Source organism: Bubalus kerabau, chromosome 3, assembly GCF_029407905.1.
Source record: "Bubalus kerabau isolate K-KA32 ecotype Philippines breed swamp buffalo chromosome 3, PCC_UOA_SB_1v2, whole genome shotgun sequence".
Classification (NCBI taxonomy): Eukaryota; Metazoa; Chordata; class Mammalia; order Artiodactyla; family Bovidae; genus Bubalus; species Bubalus kerabau.
This window is the reverse complement of record NC_073626.1, coordinates 21,970,780-21,983,732: the sequence shown is the minus strand read 5'-3', so window position 1 is coordinate 21,983,732 and position 12,953 is coordinate 21,970,780. Positions and strand designations below refer to the sequence as shown.

Sequence of the window (12,953 nt, the reverse complement as noted above, 5' to 3'; positions counted from 1 at the left end):
CAAAGTCCCTATTCAGCCTGGGGTTCTTCAGAGCAGGAATCCAGCAAGGGACTGGAGAACAGAAAACGTTCTGCTGGTGACTGAACAAAATTGGTCCAGGATTTCATCAAAGCAGAATCCATTCTTGGCATAATCTGGTAAAGCTGGAAGCTGGGGAGAGGGCACTCGCACCTATGAAGATGGTATTGGTCTTTGAAAAGCTTCAAAGAAGGTGATTTGAGTGAAATCAGGAGATACCAAGAAATTCTTATTGACAGCCTTGACTTCACAGGTTGATACTTTGGACGTTGTGGAATCATTTCTGTCAGATCCCAGGACTCCCAATGTGTTTCCAAAAAGATACATTTTCTCCTACCAACCATATTCAGGTCTCTATCATCCTTGGCTGCCTCTGACCCAGTCTTCCTCTCCCCAAACACAGGGCAGTTTTGAAAACATGAATGATACTTGTTATAAATATCTGGTGTGAATCCTCTAGCCTGGAAGAAGTTTAAGCCTAGCTGGCATAAGCCTTGATGCACCATGGGGTCTAAGTTGGGAAAGAGGGATATCAATTGTCTTATCTTGGTTAGGTCCAAGATAACCAAAAAGTGAGAAACAAGCTGTTGAGCATCGTAGGATTTATATCAAGATACATAACCATTTTGATCTGACTTGATCAATTGTTTTTTATGTACCTGAATGTGAAAGGTTTTCCCTAAAGAATAGCACAATTAATATGAACTAATGTCGTTAATGCTGACTACAGACTGGAGTTGTATGGATGCAACAGTCTCACAATGTCTTAATGATAAAGAAGCTGTTTAAGGCATTCTTACTATAACTCCTATGCTGGTGAAGAAATATAGATTGCTCTACCCCAACTCTCAGACGGTAAAGAATCTGCCTGCAATACAGGAGACCCAGGTTTAATCCCTTGGTTGGGAAGATCCCCTGGAGAAGGGAATGACAACCCACTCCAGTATTCTTGCCTGGAGAATCCCATGGGCAGAGGAGCCTGGCAGGCTACAGTCCATGGTGTCGCAAAGAGCCGGACATGACTGAGTGACTAACACACACACACACACACTACTCCAACTCTGACAATCTTATGTACTTGGCAATAAATATACTAGATTGACCCAGAATCTAGACCCTCAGAGAATTAGACAAGCACAAATGGCCTTAAAAAGTCATCAGCAATGCAGACATTAGATTTTCAGAGCTATGAAGGTCGTTTCACTGGTATATTTAATAAATGTTTATAGCACCTGTATACAAGGCACAGTGGGGTGGGGATAAGACATCACTGATCCAACCAACAGGTGAGGGATTAATTATATGCAAAATGAGCAGTCAGAACACCAGCCCCCCAAATCAGAGAGCCATCCACCCAGAAGACATCATAAAATGCTGGCTGAGAGTGATTAATTAGACAGCCTGGAAGCCCATTTAAGTCTAAAAGGTGAGAACTATTTCAGGTCCAACCTCTTCCAGACAATGCTCCCATAGCTTCCTATCAAACAAGTTTTTTTTCAATCACCTTCTAGGTTGTAGAAGAGAATTCATCTCAGACTCTCTTTTCTAACAAACACCTGATGATATGTGGTGGGAAATAAAGCTCAGCTCAGTTTTCTAGTCAGCAAGGGTTCCAGGGTGGCTTCAGTTCAATGAGGAAGGAACATCAACTCTGGCATGTAAGACATGGGTCACGGAGATAGAATTTTTTTCCCAACGTGGCTTCTCTGATGTTGAATAAGGTATGAAGTTCGGGTGAAGCCTTTTCCACATGTATCACACTGAAAGGGTTTCTCACCCGTGTGGATTTTCTGATGCTCAATAAGGCTTCTATTCCTAGTGAAACTTCTCTCACACTCATTACATTTATAAGACATAGGAGCCTCAACATTTTCCCACTGGCTTTCCTTCCTCTCCTGACTCTCCCAGGTCTGTCCAGGGTCAGGATTCTGAAGGTTTTTATTGCCATGGATCCTCTGATGTCTCAGAAGATGTGAATTCCGCCTAAAGGCTTTACCACACATGTTGCACTGGTAAGGCTTCTCCCCGGTATGGATTTTGTGATGTTCAAGGAGGCTGCAGCTCTGGCTAAATGTTTTCCCACAGTCATCACACTCGTAGGGCTTCTCCCCAGTGTGAGTTCTCTGGTGTTTGATAAGGTTTGAACTGTGACTGAAGACCTTGCCACATTCTTCACATTCATATGGCTTCTCACCAGTGTGAACTCTCTGATGAATGACGAGAGCAGAGCTTCCGATGAAGGTCTTGCCACAGTCCTCACATTCATAGGGTTTCTCCCCAGTGTGGATTCTCCTGTGCTTAGTCAGGCCTGAACTCTGAGCAAAAGTCTTTCCACATTCATGGCAATAGTGCCGCCTGTTTCCTGAGGCAGTTTTCTTTCTTTGTAACCTGCCCTCCTGTTCACCACCTTCTGCACAAGCAGGAATCTGGCCAGTGGCTTCACCCAGGTGGCATGGTATCTGCACAGGCTCCTGTGTTGGAGGATCCTCATCTGGAGGCAGCTCTCTGATCTTCGGTTGCACCACACCACCTGAACAACAAACGGCCAGCAACTGTCAGTTATGTCCTGCCACAGAGGAAAGCTTTGTGATGAGTCCCAGGGAGGCAAGAGTTACAGAGGTCTGCATATGGCAAGGATGAGGATGTAAGGGAATACAGATGGGAAGAAAGGGGGAGAACAGGGATGTTTGGGAGGAGGGAGACCTGAGAATGAGAATGGGGCTGTTGGAAGAAGGGTGCAACCTGGGAAAGGAGAGACTGGAGGGAAGGTGGTGAGAAATACTGAAGACTGTGCTGGGGATACACACAGAGGCTCTAAATTCTGTAAAGTGAGAAGGGCCATGAAAGTAAGGCAGGGCCATGTGCTTGGGATTAGACACTAAAAGGGCTGAGCAGGGGGTGAGTAAACAAGGCAAGTAAAAGAATTTCTGAAATGTTCCGTGAGAAACAGGGAAAGCAGGAACTCAGAATTCAGTGACCACTGGAAGGTGCAGTCATTTCTGGCTGGAACCCAGGCAGTGGTAGGGTCCACCAAGTAAAACTGGCATCAGTGCTGGAAGATCTGAGTTGGAGCCCCTACTGTGCTGCCAATGAGCTGTGTGAACTCAGACAAGCCAGGCAATCTTGTGTGTCTCTGCACCGCATCCTCATCTTTAAGGCCAGGCTCTGCAGTCAGTCTCTAGATCACTTCTAGCTCTCGCCCTATGGTTCCATGGTCCATTTCCTAAAGAGACCCCTCAGCTCTCCTCTCCTGTCAGGGCTAGAAACAGGAAGGGAAGGGGAGGAAATCAGCATTTACTGAGCATCTACTATGAGCCAGATCTAAACTAGAGGTTGTACCTACTTCATCCCACCTAAACTGACCAGAACACTGGCAGTACAGATAAAAATGCAAGGGTCATGGACTTCCCTAGTGGTTCAGTGGCTAAGGCTCCATGCTCCCAATGCTGGGGGCCTAGGTTGAGTCTCTGGTCAGGGAACTAGGTCCCACATGCCCTAAGAGTTCCCATGCTGCAACTAAAGACTTCATATGCTGCAACTAAGGATCCCACATGCCACAACAAAGACTAGGCACAGCCAAATATTAATAGATAAATACATTTTTTTTTTTTTAGAAAAAGCAAGGCTCAGAAGGATTAATAAACTAGTCACATAGCCAGTTAGTAGTTGGGATTCAGATATGGTGGTTCTAATGCTAAACATAATTCATACAGCTTCTAATAGCCTAGTAGATGCTAATATACAAAGGAAGCCAGGAAATCTTAGAAGAAATCAATGTCCATAAGACTTACCCAAGGAGGTCAGGCTGCCATGGTTCTCTTGCCTTTTATCTCCATACAAGTTCACCTGAGATGAATCCAGCTGTGTCCATCCAGGGGAAACAGTCAGTGCCACATCTTCCATTTTAAATGGCCCCTAAAACAACAGGTAATCCCACTTAGTTCCATTTGCCCAAAATCACTCCCCAAGCAGTCATACTGAGTACAAGTCAGTCAGACAGAGAAAGACAAACATTATATAATATTGCTTATATGTGGAATATAAAAAAAGGGTACAAATGATCTTATCAGAAATAGAATTACAGATGTAGAAAACAAACTTAAAATTACTAGGGGATAAGAGGTAGGAAAGGATAAATTGGAAGATTGGGATTGACATATACATACTGCTGCTGCTGCTGCTAAGACGCTTCAGTAGTGTCCGACTCTGTGAGACCCCATAGACGGCAGCCCACCAGGCTCCCCCGTCCCTGGGATTCTCCAGACAGGAACACTGGAGTGGGTTGCCATTTCCTTCTCCAATGCATGAAAGTGAAAAGTGAAAGTGAAGTCGCTCAGTCGTGTCTGACTCCTAGTGACCCCATGGACTGCAGCCTACCAGGCTCCTCCGTCCATGGGATTTGCCAGGCAAGAACACTGGAGTGGGTTGCTGTTGCCTTCTCCAACATATACATACTACTACATATAAAATAGATACCTAGTAAGGACCTACTTTATAGCATAGGGAACTCTACTCAATACTCTGTAATGGCTTATATGGGAAAAGAATCTAAAAAGAGTGGAGAGGGATTTCCTTGATGGTCCAGTGGTTGAGACTCTACAGTTCCACTGCAGGGGGGTGCAGGTTTGATCCCTGATCAGGGAACTAAGGTCCCATATGCTGTGTGGTGCAGCCAAAATATAAATTAATTTTTTAAAAAGAGTGGATATATGTATATGTATAACTGATTCACTTTGCTATATACCTGAAACTAACATATTATAAATCAACTATGCTCCAGTAAAAAAACAAAACAAAACTGGGTACATGTAATGAAGGAACATTCCCTTTACATGGGCTATTTATAAAAAAACAAGTATGGTACACTTATGCCTACTTAACCCTGTCTCTAATAATATCTTCATCAAAAAAATAACCATTAAAGGAAAGAAATACACACATTACAATAAGTACTTTCACATAAATATAAAAAAGTCCAGAAAGTGAAAGGTTTGGAAAATAAGGACAAATGCAGTGAAAGGAATGGAACCATATCCAAACTTTTCAAAATATATGTGATGTGCTTTGCCAAACCAGGGGTGGGGGCTTATTTATAGCAATGATTTTAAAATACAATGAAATCTAGGTCTGAGGTGAGGGAAAATAGATTCTACAGAGCCTCAAATACTGAGGTCTTCAAGCAGGACATGAAAGACCAGGTAAGAAATTAAAATCCAGGTTAAGCAAATGCTGTTCAGTATCTTGGACTAAAAGCACACACATTCTGTGTTCCTTTAAGTCCCTAGGGGACAGAGCATGACTTTATATTACTCACTAGCAGCACAGTTTTTGATACTTAAAAAAAAAAAATTACCATCACAACAAAATCTTCAGTTTGTATTTGCTAAATTTTCCCTTGAAGAAGAAAATCTTGTTGATGAAAGAGTTGACCAAACAGATGGGGTAGGAAGAACCGAGAAGCACAGACATTCCCTCAGCTAGGAGTGAAACAGAAAAATCCTCTTAAGTGAACACCAAAATAATGACATATGGCAATCTTGGAATAGATGAGAAAACTCAAAACTCCAGATGCATATAGGATGAGGGTGGAGGAGGAATGGGGAGAAAGAGATCTACTGGGGAGCCCATCAGTAGTGAAGGGTGCTGGGTGCAGGGGGAGGGAGAGGGGCTCCAGCTCACCTGGGACCCTGGGGCGAACCTGGTGGCTATCACGGCATCTTCTCTGCAGCGCCCCCCAGGGGCAAGCCTTGGAACCTGGAGAACTGAGGAGGAAAGCACTTGGGATGAGATCTACCCTGGCATTCTGCCTTCCTGCTCCGTGGAATCCAAGTTCAAAAACTGCATAGATAAATTGCCACAAAGAAGTTTATACAGCATGTGTGCCTTTCCAAAATTCCTGATCCTGGCCAGCTCAAATCCTTAGACCTAAAGAGATGTGGTATGCTCCATAGAGGCACAGAATTGGTGGGCAGATCCTTGGTAAGAAATGGAAGCAGCATAAAGGCAAAACAAAGCATTCCATCTAAAGAGTCTTTCATCTTGAACATTCTGGAAAGAGTGGATAAGAGGATATTTGTTCTTGCTAAAATTTATTTAGAAGCTTAGAGTGCTTTTTTCTTAAGTTCTATTATAAAAGACTAAGAAGAGTCAGATTAGGCTGAGCCCAGAAAGAAGGAAATAGGAATCTGCTTATATAGAACTTGCTCAGATTCAAGAGAAGTAAAGGGGAACTTCAGGTTTTCCTATAAAAGGTGAATTGGCAGGAGGCGGAAAATAGGTTAGGCTAGGATCTCTTTTGAGAAATAAAGATTTCATGTTGGCTGGCATATCCCAGTGTTATTTGTCTTGGAAATCTGCCCAAATGTTCACAGCACATGGGGAACACTCAGGAAAATATAGCAGTTTCCTACTAAGTGATTTTTCACCCTGTTCTAGTAACAGGTTTTGAAGATTTACACTCTTTGATTTGCACAAGTCCTGCAATTCTGGAATATTCTGACAGGCTTTACACATTCTGTTTTATGTTCCTCATAGCACTCACCAATATCTGAAAGTGTATTATTAATTTATTTGCTATTCTCCTTACTAGAATGTAAGCTCCACAGGAGGAAGAAATCTATGCTACGGACCATGCTATTCCTGACACCCACAACACCAACACTGGCTACCACATAGGGAACCTCCAGAAATATATGTTGAATGAATGGAGATAACTGTGTTGCTAAAAAAAAATCAACTCTTTCCAAACACCAATTTTAATAAAGTCTTATTTATCATGTCAGTTTTGATTAGGAAAGCTTTCCACTATTGTTTGAAATTTCCTGCTGGTCTCAGTCTCAAAGAGAAGTAGATCTGTGATGGGCATATAAAGCACTTATCCACAGATCTGTCCCTTAGGGGATCCTTAAGTGAAACTGGGTGAAGTCTGTAGAATTCATACTGCGCAGAAGATAACACTCACCTCTGTCTGGACTGGATCCCAGAGATTCACGCTTGAGCAGAGCCTTCACTGGCTGGAATTGGATATTTTGTGGCCTCTGAATGGGTGTCAACACTGCCATCTTGCAACAGAGCAGTTCTTGCTCCTGGCCACCACCTGGGACCTAAAAGTCATTCATTTATTTATTCAGACACTTCTATCACATTCTCTATGTGCCAGTACTTTCTATTTCCCAGTACTTTCTATTTCCTTTCTATTCATTATTTCTAAGAGCTTTATGAATATTAACTTAATGCAGATAGCAACAACCTTAGCTAGGTATTTTTATTATCTGCATTCTTGTAATGGTGAAACTGAGGTACAGTGTTAAAGCAACTTGCCCAAGGTCACCCAGCTTAGGCAGAATGACTCCAAGTCCACGTTCTTTACCATTACTCTGTGCTACCTCATTATTTATATTTGTGATTTTGTGAAAACTCTTTGGGAACTGGTGCTAAGTTCTCAGAGAACACTAATATGTTTTCTTATCCTAAAAAAAAGATAATTTCTAGCTTGCAGGGCTTTGCAAACCAGCAAATAAGAACCCAGTGTGTGAAATCACCTAACACAGGGCCTAGTGATGGTATGTCCTCATTAAATGCAGGTTTCCTTCCAGACATTCGTAATTAATGGGTTTTCAAGCCACTGTCACAATTATTAGCTCATGTGCAGCTTAGAATTTCCCACAACAACTATAAAAAATGAAAAGCCTGAAGCTGAAACTTGAAGTGATTCTTCTATTACAGGGCTGCTGCTGCTGCTAAGTCGCTTCAGTCGTGTCCGACTCTGTGCGAACCCCACAGACGGCAGCCCACCAGGCTCCCCCATCCCTGGGATTCTCCAGGCAAGAACACTGGAGTGGGTTACCATTTCCTTCTCCAATGCATGAAAGTGAGAAGTGAAAGTGAAGTCGCTCAGTCGTGTCCGACCCTCAGCGACCCCATGGACTGCAGCCTACCAGGCTCCTCCATCCATGGGATTTTCCAGGCAAGAGTACTGGAGTGGGGTGCCATTGCCTTCTCCGAAAGGGAACTTAGTCTTACACAATATTCAGGAAGATGTAAATAAATACGAACCCAGGGGTTCCTAACTTGTGGTCCACAGATTTGCTCCTAAGTATTCCATGAATATGAATAGGAAAAATTATTTTTACTAGACTCTAAGCAAAATTCATTATTTCATTCAATCATGAGCGGAAGCAACAAACCAAGATGTTACAGACAGTACAAAAGACTGTCACCAATTGAAACTGGAGGTGTTTTCACACCACATTACAACCAAGTAAATGTTAAACAAAGATATTCACCACCACTTTGAAATTATACTAGAATTATTAGGCCTGTCCCTCGATCTCACTCTTCAGTGCATTAATTTTTAAAAGCGCATATATAACTTTACCATACATTTACTACTTTGCTAACTGTATTTCAATATAATTGAGTTGCTTTTAATTCTTTATATTTTACTTCAGGTACTTAATAAATACTATTATGTGAAGGAATCCAGAGACTTCACCTTACTGTCAAAGAGGTTTATAGTACCAAAAGAGACGGAGAATTTCTGGATCTTAAAGAAAAGCCCCTCATTCTGATCTTGAGATTTCAGGAAGAAGCCGACCACAGCTTGCAGACACTAAACCTGTTCTACCTGCGGCATCGGCCCATCCGGCTGCCTCTCCAGATACTCCAAGAGCGCCACCACCTCCTCCCCGCTCTCTGGATGCTGCTCCCGCACCCAGCTCTGCAGGTCCGTCGGCAGGATGGTCAGGAACTGCTCCAGCACCAACAGCTCCAGCATCTGCTCCTTGCTGTGCGTCTCAGGCCGCAGCCACAGTCGGCAGAGCTCCCGAAGTCTGCTCAGCGCCTCGCGGGGCCCCTCAGCCTCCGGGTAGCGGAAGCCTCGGAAGCGCTGGCGGGAGTGCTCGGGGCTCGGAGCCGGGCTGCCTGGGGCGCGCGCCTCTGCAGCCAAGAGGGAGGCGTCCTCTTTTTCCACCTTCACGGTCAGGATCCCCGTCCGGTCCTCTGCAGACTGGGCGTCCAAAGCTGCGCTTTCCTTCGATTCCCTAGCCATCGTGGACCAAGGCAGTACTTGAGCCTCACTTTACCTGGGAGCTATATGTCTTCGAAAAATTACTGAAACGTGGGCAATCACTATAGGACCGTAAAACTGCAGCGGTCCCCTTCCGCGTGTCCAGGGGCGAGGACACACCGGGGGAGCAGCTTCACAGGTTGCCCCCTGCAGTCCGTGCCTCTGCAGCGTCCTCCTCTGCACCCCACCCTGAACCCACAATAAGTATCCCCAAAGATGTCTTGGTGCAATGAACAGCCTCCAGATGCTGGAGAAGAATTGAGACTGTGGGGTACAGGAAGCCCAAGTGGGAATCAATACCACTTCCCGGACCCTCTAGGAAGAGCCTCTCGGTGGTTGTCCCCGAGTTAACCCATTAGCAACCATGCCCTTACCTCCAAGTGAAGCAGTTAGGGGAGGAGAAAGAAAGGATGACAAGCTCTGAATCATAAAAAATAGGACTAGATCTTTCGATCGTGTAAGGATGCTGTTGTGGCCTATACCATGCTCTGATGTAAGCTTGACTAAAGAGCTGGCATAAAACTGTCACTAAACTTCAGTAGAAAGCAGGGTTTTCTCAGAGCTCCAGGCAGGAGGACACTCCCTTTCTCTCAGAAACATCAAAGAAGCAGAACATATTACCAAGCCCTTGCTCGAAGAAACAGTGGCTGCCCCTGGGTGCTGCCCCACTCCAGTTACCACTCTCTTTCCTCCCCTTCAAGGCTAAACTATTAAACTTGAAAGGAAGCCCTCCTATCTCTGACTCTAGTCCTCAATTTCCATTCATCCATAACACACTGTAGGTGGCGAACTGCCAGCAAAGCCATTGAGATTGCTCCTGCAAAAGTAACTCAAGTTTCCCCTCCCCCTCACCCTCTGCACTTAACAGTTACCCCTTTCTATTTTCCATGGCTTCTTCTCAGCCAAGCAGGCTTTCAGGCTTCCCACTTCCACAAACTCTCTAGTCCTGTTATCTCCTTTCTTTGCTCTTGTTTCTTCCTAGCCCTCATTTACCATCTGGCATAATAGATCTGCAGATTCTCAAGCCAAGTTATCTGAGCAATCCTGGCTTTACCATGTACTAACTGGCTGACCTTGGTAAATTATTTCAACTTTCTGTGCCTGACTTTCCCAATCTATAAATGGGGATAGTAACTGTAGATAGTGATGGAAGAAAATTTCACCTACTGAGGCATGGGGAAGTTAGTCTGACTTACAAGATGTACATCTGCTTTAACCATTAAAAAAAAATGCATTCACCTTATTGTTCAAAATGTCCGCTTTGAAGATAGAGATAAATGCCCCCCACCTCCTTTGAGGCCAATGTTATTTGTTCTGACAAGATATGAAACTGTGGTTCAGGCACAGTTGGAACTGGGTGGGGGCGGGGAACGCATTGTGAATATGGTTTCAGACACATTCCTGCATCACTGAGAACTTGAATTTTCTGAACTGTATCAAACTCAAGGATACTACCAGCCATTCTCAAAACAATATCTGCTAATAGCTGCCAGCTGCAACCTTATGGTGTAAAGGTCTCTCCTTGCAACTATGCAACCACGAGCCAGATTCCTCATGTCAGAAAAGCAGTTACAAACATGAAAAAGAGAAAGGCCAAAATGATCCTGTAGTGTTGGATTGGAATCTAAGGTATCAACATGAACTCAAGTCCCCAAATCTACAGTTACTTATAGAAATAAATATAAATGTACACAAGTCAGTGTATAAGTGTACATACACAGTATTTGATAAATGGCACTGCAATGTTTTGAGATTAATGGAAAAAATAAAACAAATTCTAATTGTTTAAAGACATAAAAGCCAAATAGCAAAACTTTCACATTTTTAGAAAAATATTAGAAGCATTTCTTTATGCTCTTGAGTATAAAATACACAGACTGCACAAAATGTGAAGGAAAAATGTAGTACATATGACATCATTAAAATTTAAAACCACATCAAAAGATACCAGAAACAAATGGAAACTACAAACAGAAGACTGATGGAAGATATTTGCGAGCCATATGACCAACAAGGATCAATATCCAGATTATACAAAGAGCATCAACAAATAAACAAGAAAAAAGCCAACAGTCAAACAGAATAATTGACAAGAACTATGCACAGGCAATTTACAGATAAGGAGTCTGGAGTGACCAACAAACAAGCAAAGATCTTTAACTTCATTAGTTACTCAGTTCAGTTCAGTCAGTTCAGTCGCTCAGTCCTGTCCAACTCTTTGCGACCCCATGAACCGCAGCACGCCAGGCCTCCCTGTCCATCACCAACTCCTGGAGTTCACTCAGACTCATGTCCATCTAGTCGGTGATGCTATCCAGCCGTCTCATCCTATGTCGTCCCCTTCTCCTCCTGTCCCCAATCCCTCCCAGCATCAGATTCTTTTCCAATGAGTCACTCTTCGAATGAGTCAAAGTACTGGAGTTTCAGCTTTAGCATCATTCCTTCCAAAGAACACCCGGGGCTGATCTCCTTCAGAATGGACTGGTTGGATCTCCTTGCAGTCCAAGGGACTCTCAAGAGTCTTCTCCAACACCACAGTTCAAAAGCATTAATTCTTCGGAGTTCAGCTTTCTTCACAGTCCAACTCTCACATCCATACATGACCTCTGGAAAAACCATTGCCTTGACTAGACGGACCTTTGTTGGCAAAATAATGTCTCTGCTTTTTAATATGGTATCTAGGTTAGTCATAACTTTCCTTCCAAAGAGTAAGCATCTTTTAATTTCATGGCTGCAATCACCATCTGCAGTGATTTTGGAGCCCCCCAAAATAAAGTCTGACACTGTTTCCCCATCTATTTCCCATGAAGTGATGGGACCAGATGCCATGATCTTAGTTTTCTGAATGTTGAGTTTTAAGCCAACTTTTTCACTCTCCTCTTTCACTTTCAACAAGAGGCTTTTGAGTTCTTCTTCACTTTCTGCCATAAGGGTGGTGTCATCTGCATATCTGAGGATATTGATATTTCTCCCAGCAATCTTGATTCCAGCTTGTGCTTCTTCCAGTCCAGCGTTTCTCATGATGTACTCTGCATAGAAGTTAAATAAGCAGGGTGACAATGTACAGCCTTGACGTACTCCTTTTCCATTTGGAACCAGTCTGTTGTTCCATGTCCAGTTCTAACTGTTGCTTCCTGACTTGCATATAGGTTTCTCAAGAGGCAGGTCAGGTGGTCTGGTATTCCCATCTCTTTGAGAATTTTCCAGTTTATTGTGATCCACACAGTCAAAGGCTTTGGCATAGTCAATAAAGCAGAAATAGATGTTTTTCTGGAACTCTCTTGCTTTTTCGATGATCCAGCGGATGTTGGCAATTTGATCTCTGGTTCCTCTGCCTTTTCTAAAACCAGCAAATTTTAATACATTTCATACCAATACCTCAGCAAAATTTTGCAGTTTCAGTAATATTTGCTAATAAGAATGTGAAAAATTTTGAACTCATATACGGCTGATGGATGTGTAAGCTGGTGTGCTCATGTCAATATATACTGTAAAGTTGAGAATGATATACACATGGACTTAACAGCTTTATTTAACTTGTAGGAGTCTTGAACATGAACAATTTTGTTAATTGAGTCACTTTTCAGAGCCAGACACTGTTTTAGGTATTCAGGATACAACATTGACAAAATAGGACAAAGATTTCTGACCTCATGAAATTTATATTCCAGTGGGGACTGACAAAAGATAAACAATGAGAAGAATAAATACATAAATTTTAATAGGACATTGTGAGAATGATGGTTTTTTAATAAAGGAATAAAAGAATAAGGACAAGACCTTGACCTTTTTTTTTTTTTTAACCAGTCTATTCTACAGGATTGTTTATGTAGTTGGTAATCTTGAAAGATGAGATAACATATCCCGA

General features: G+C 42.9%; 1 protein-coding gene across 1 annotated transcript; it reads right to left on the bottom strand.

The window, feature by feature from the left end:
- Window positions 1-814: 814 nt before the first annotated feature.
- Window positions 815-9,349, bottom strand: ZKSCAN4 (zinc finger with KRAB and SCAN domains 4). The gene is made up of 5 exons (XM_055570929.1): window positions 8,645-9,349; window positions 6,980-7,121; window positions 5,698-5,780; window positions 3,810-3,933; window positions 815-2,548 (listed from the first exon to the last, which is right to left on the bottom strand). The coding sequence occupies exons 1-5, from the start codon at window positions 9,065-9,067 to the stop codon at window positions 1,689-1,691; spliced, it is 1,632 nt and encodes a 543-aa protein (XP_055426904.1). The 5' UTR covers window positions 9,068-9,349; the 3' UTR covers window positions 815-1,688.
- Window positions 9,350-12,953: the final 3,604 nt, after the last annotated feature.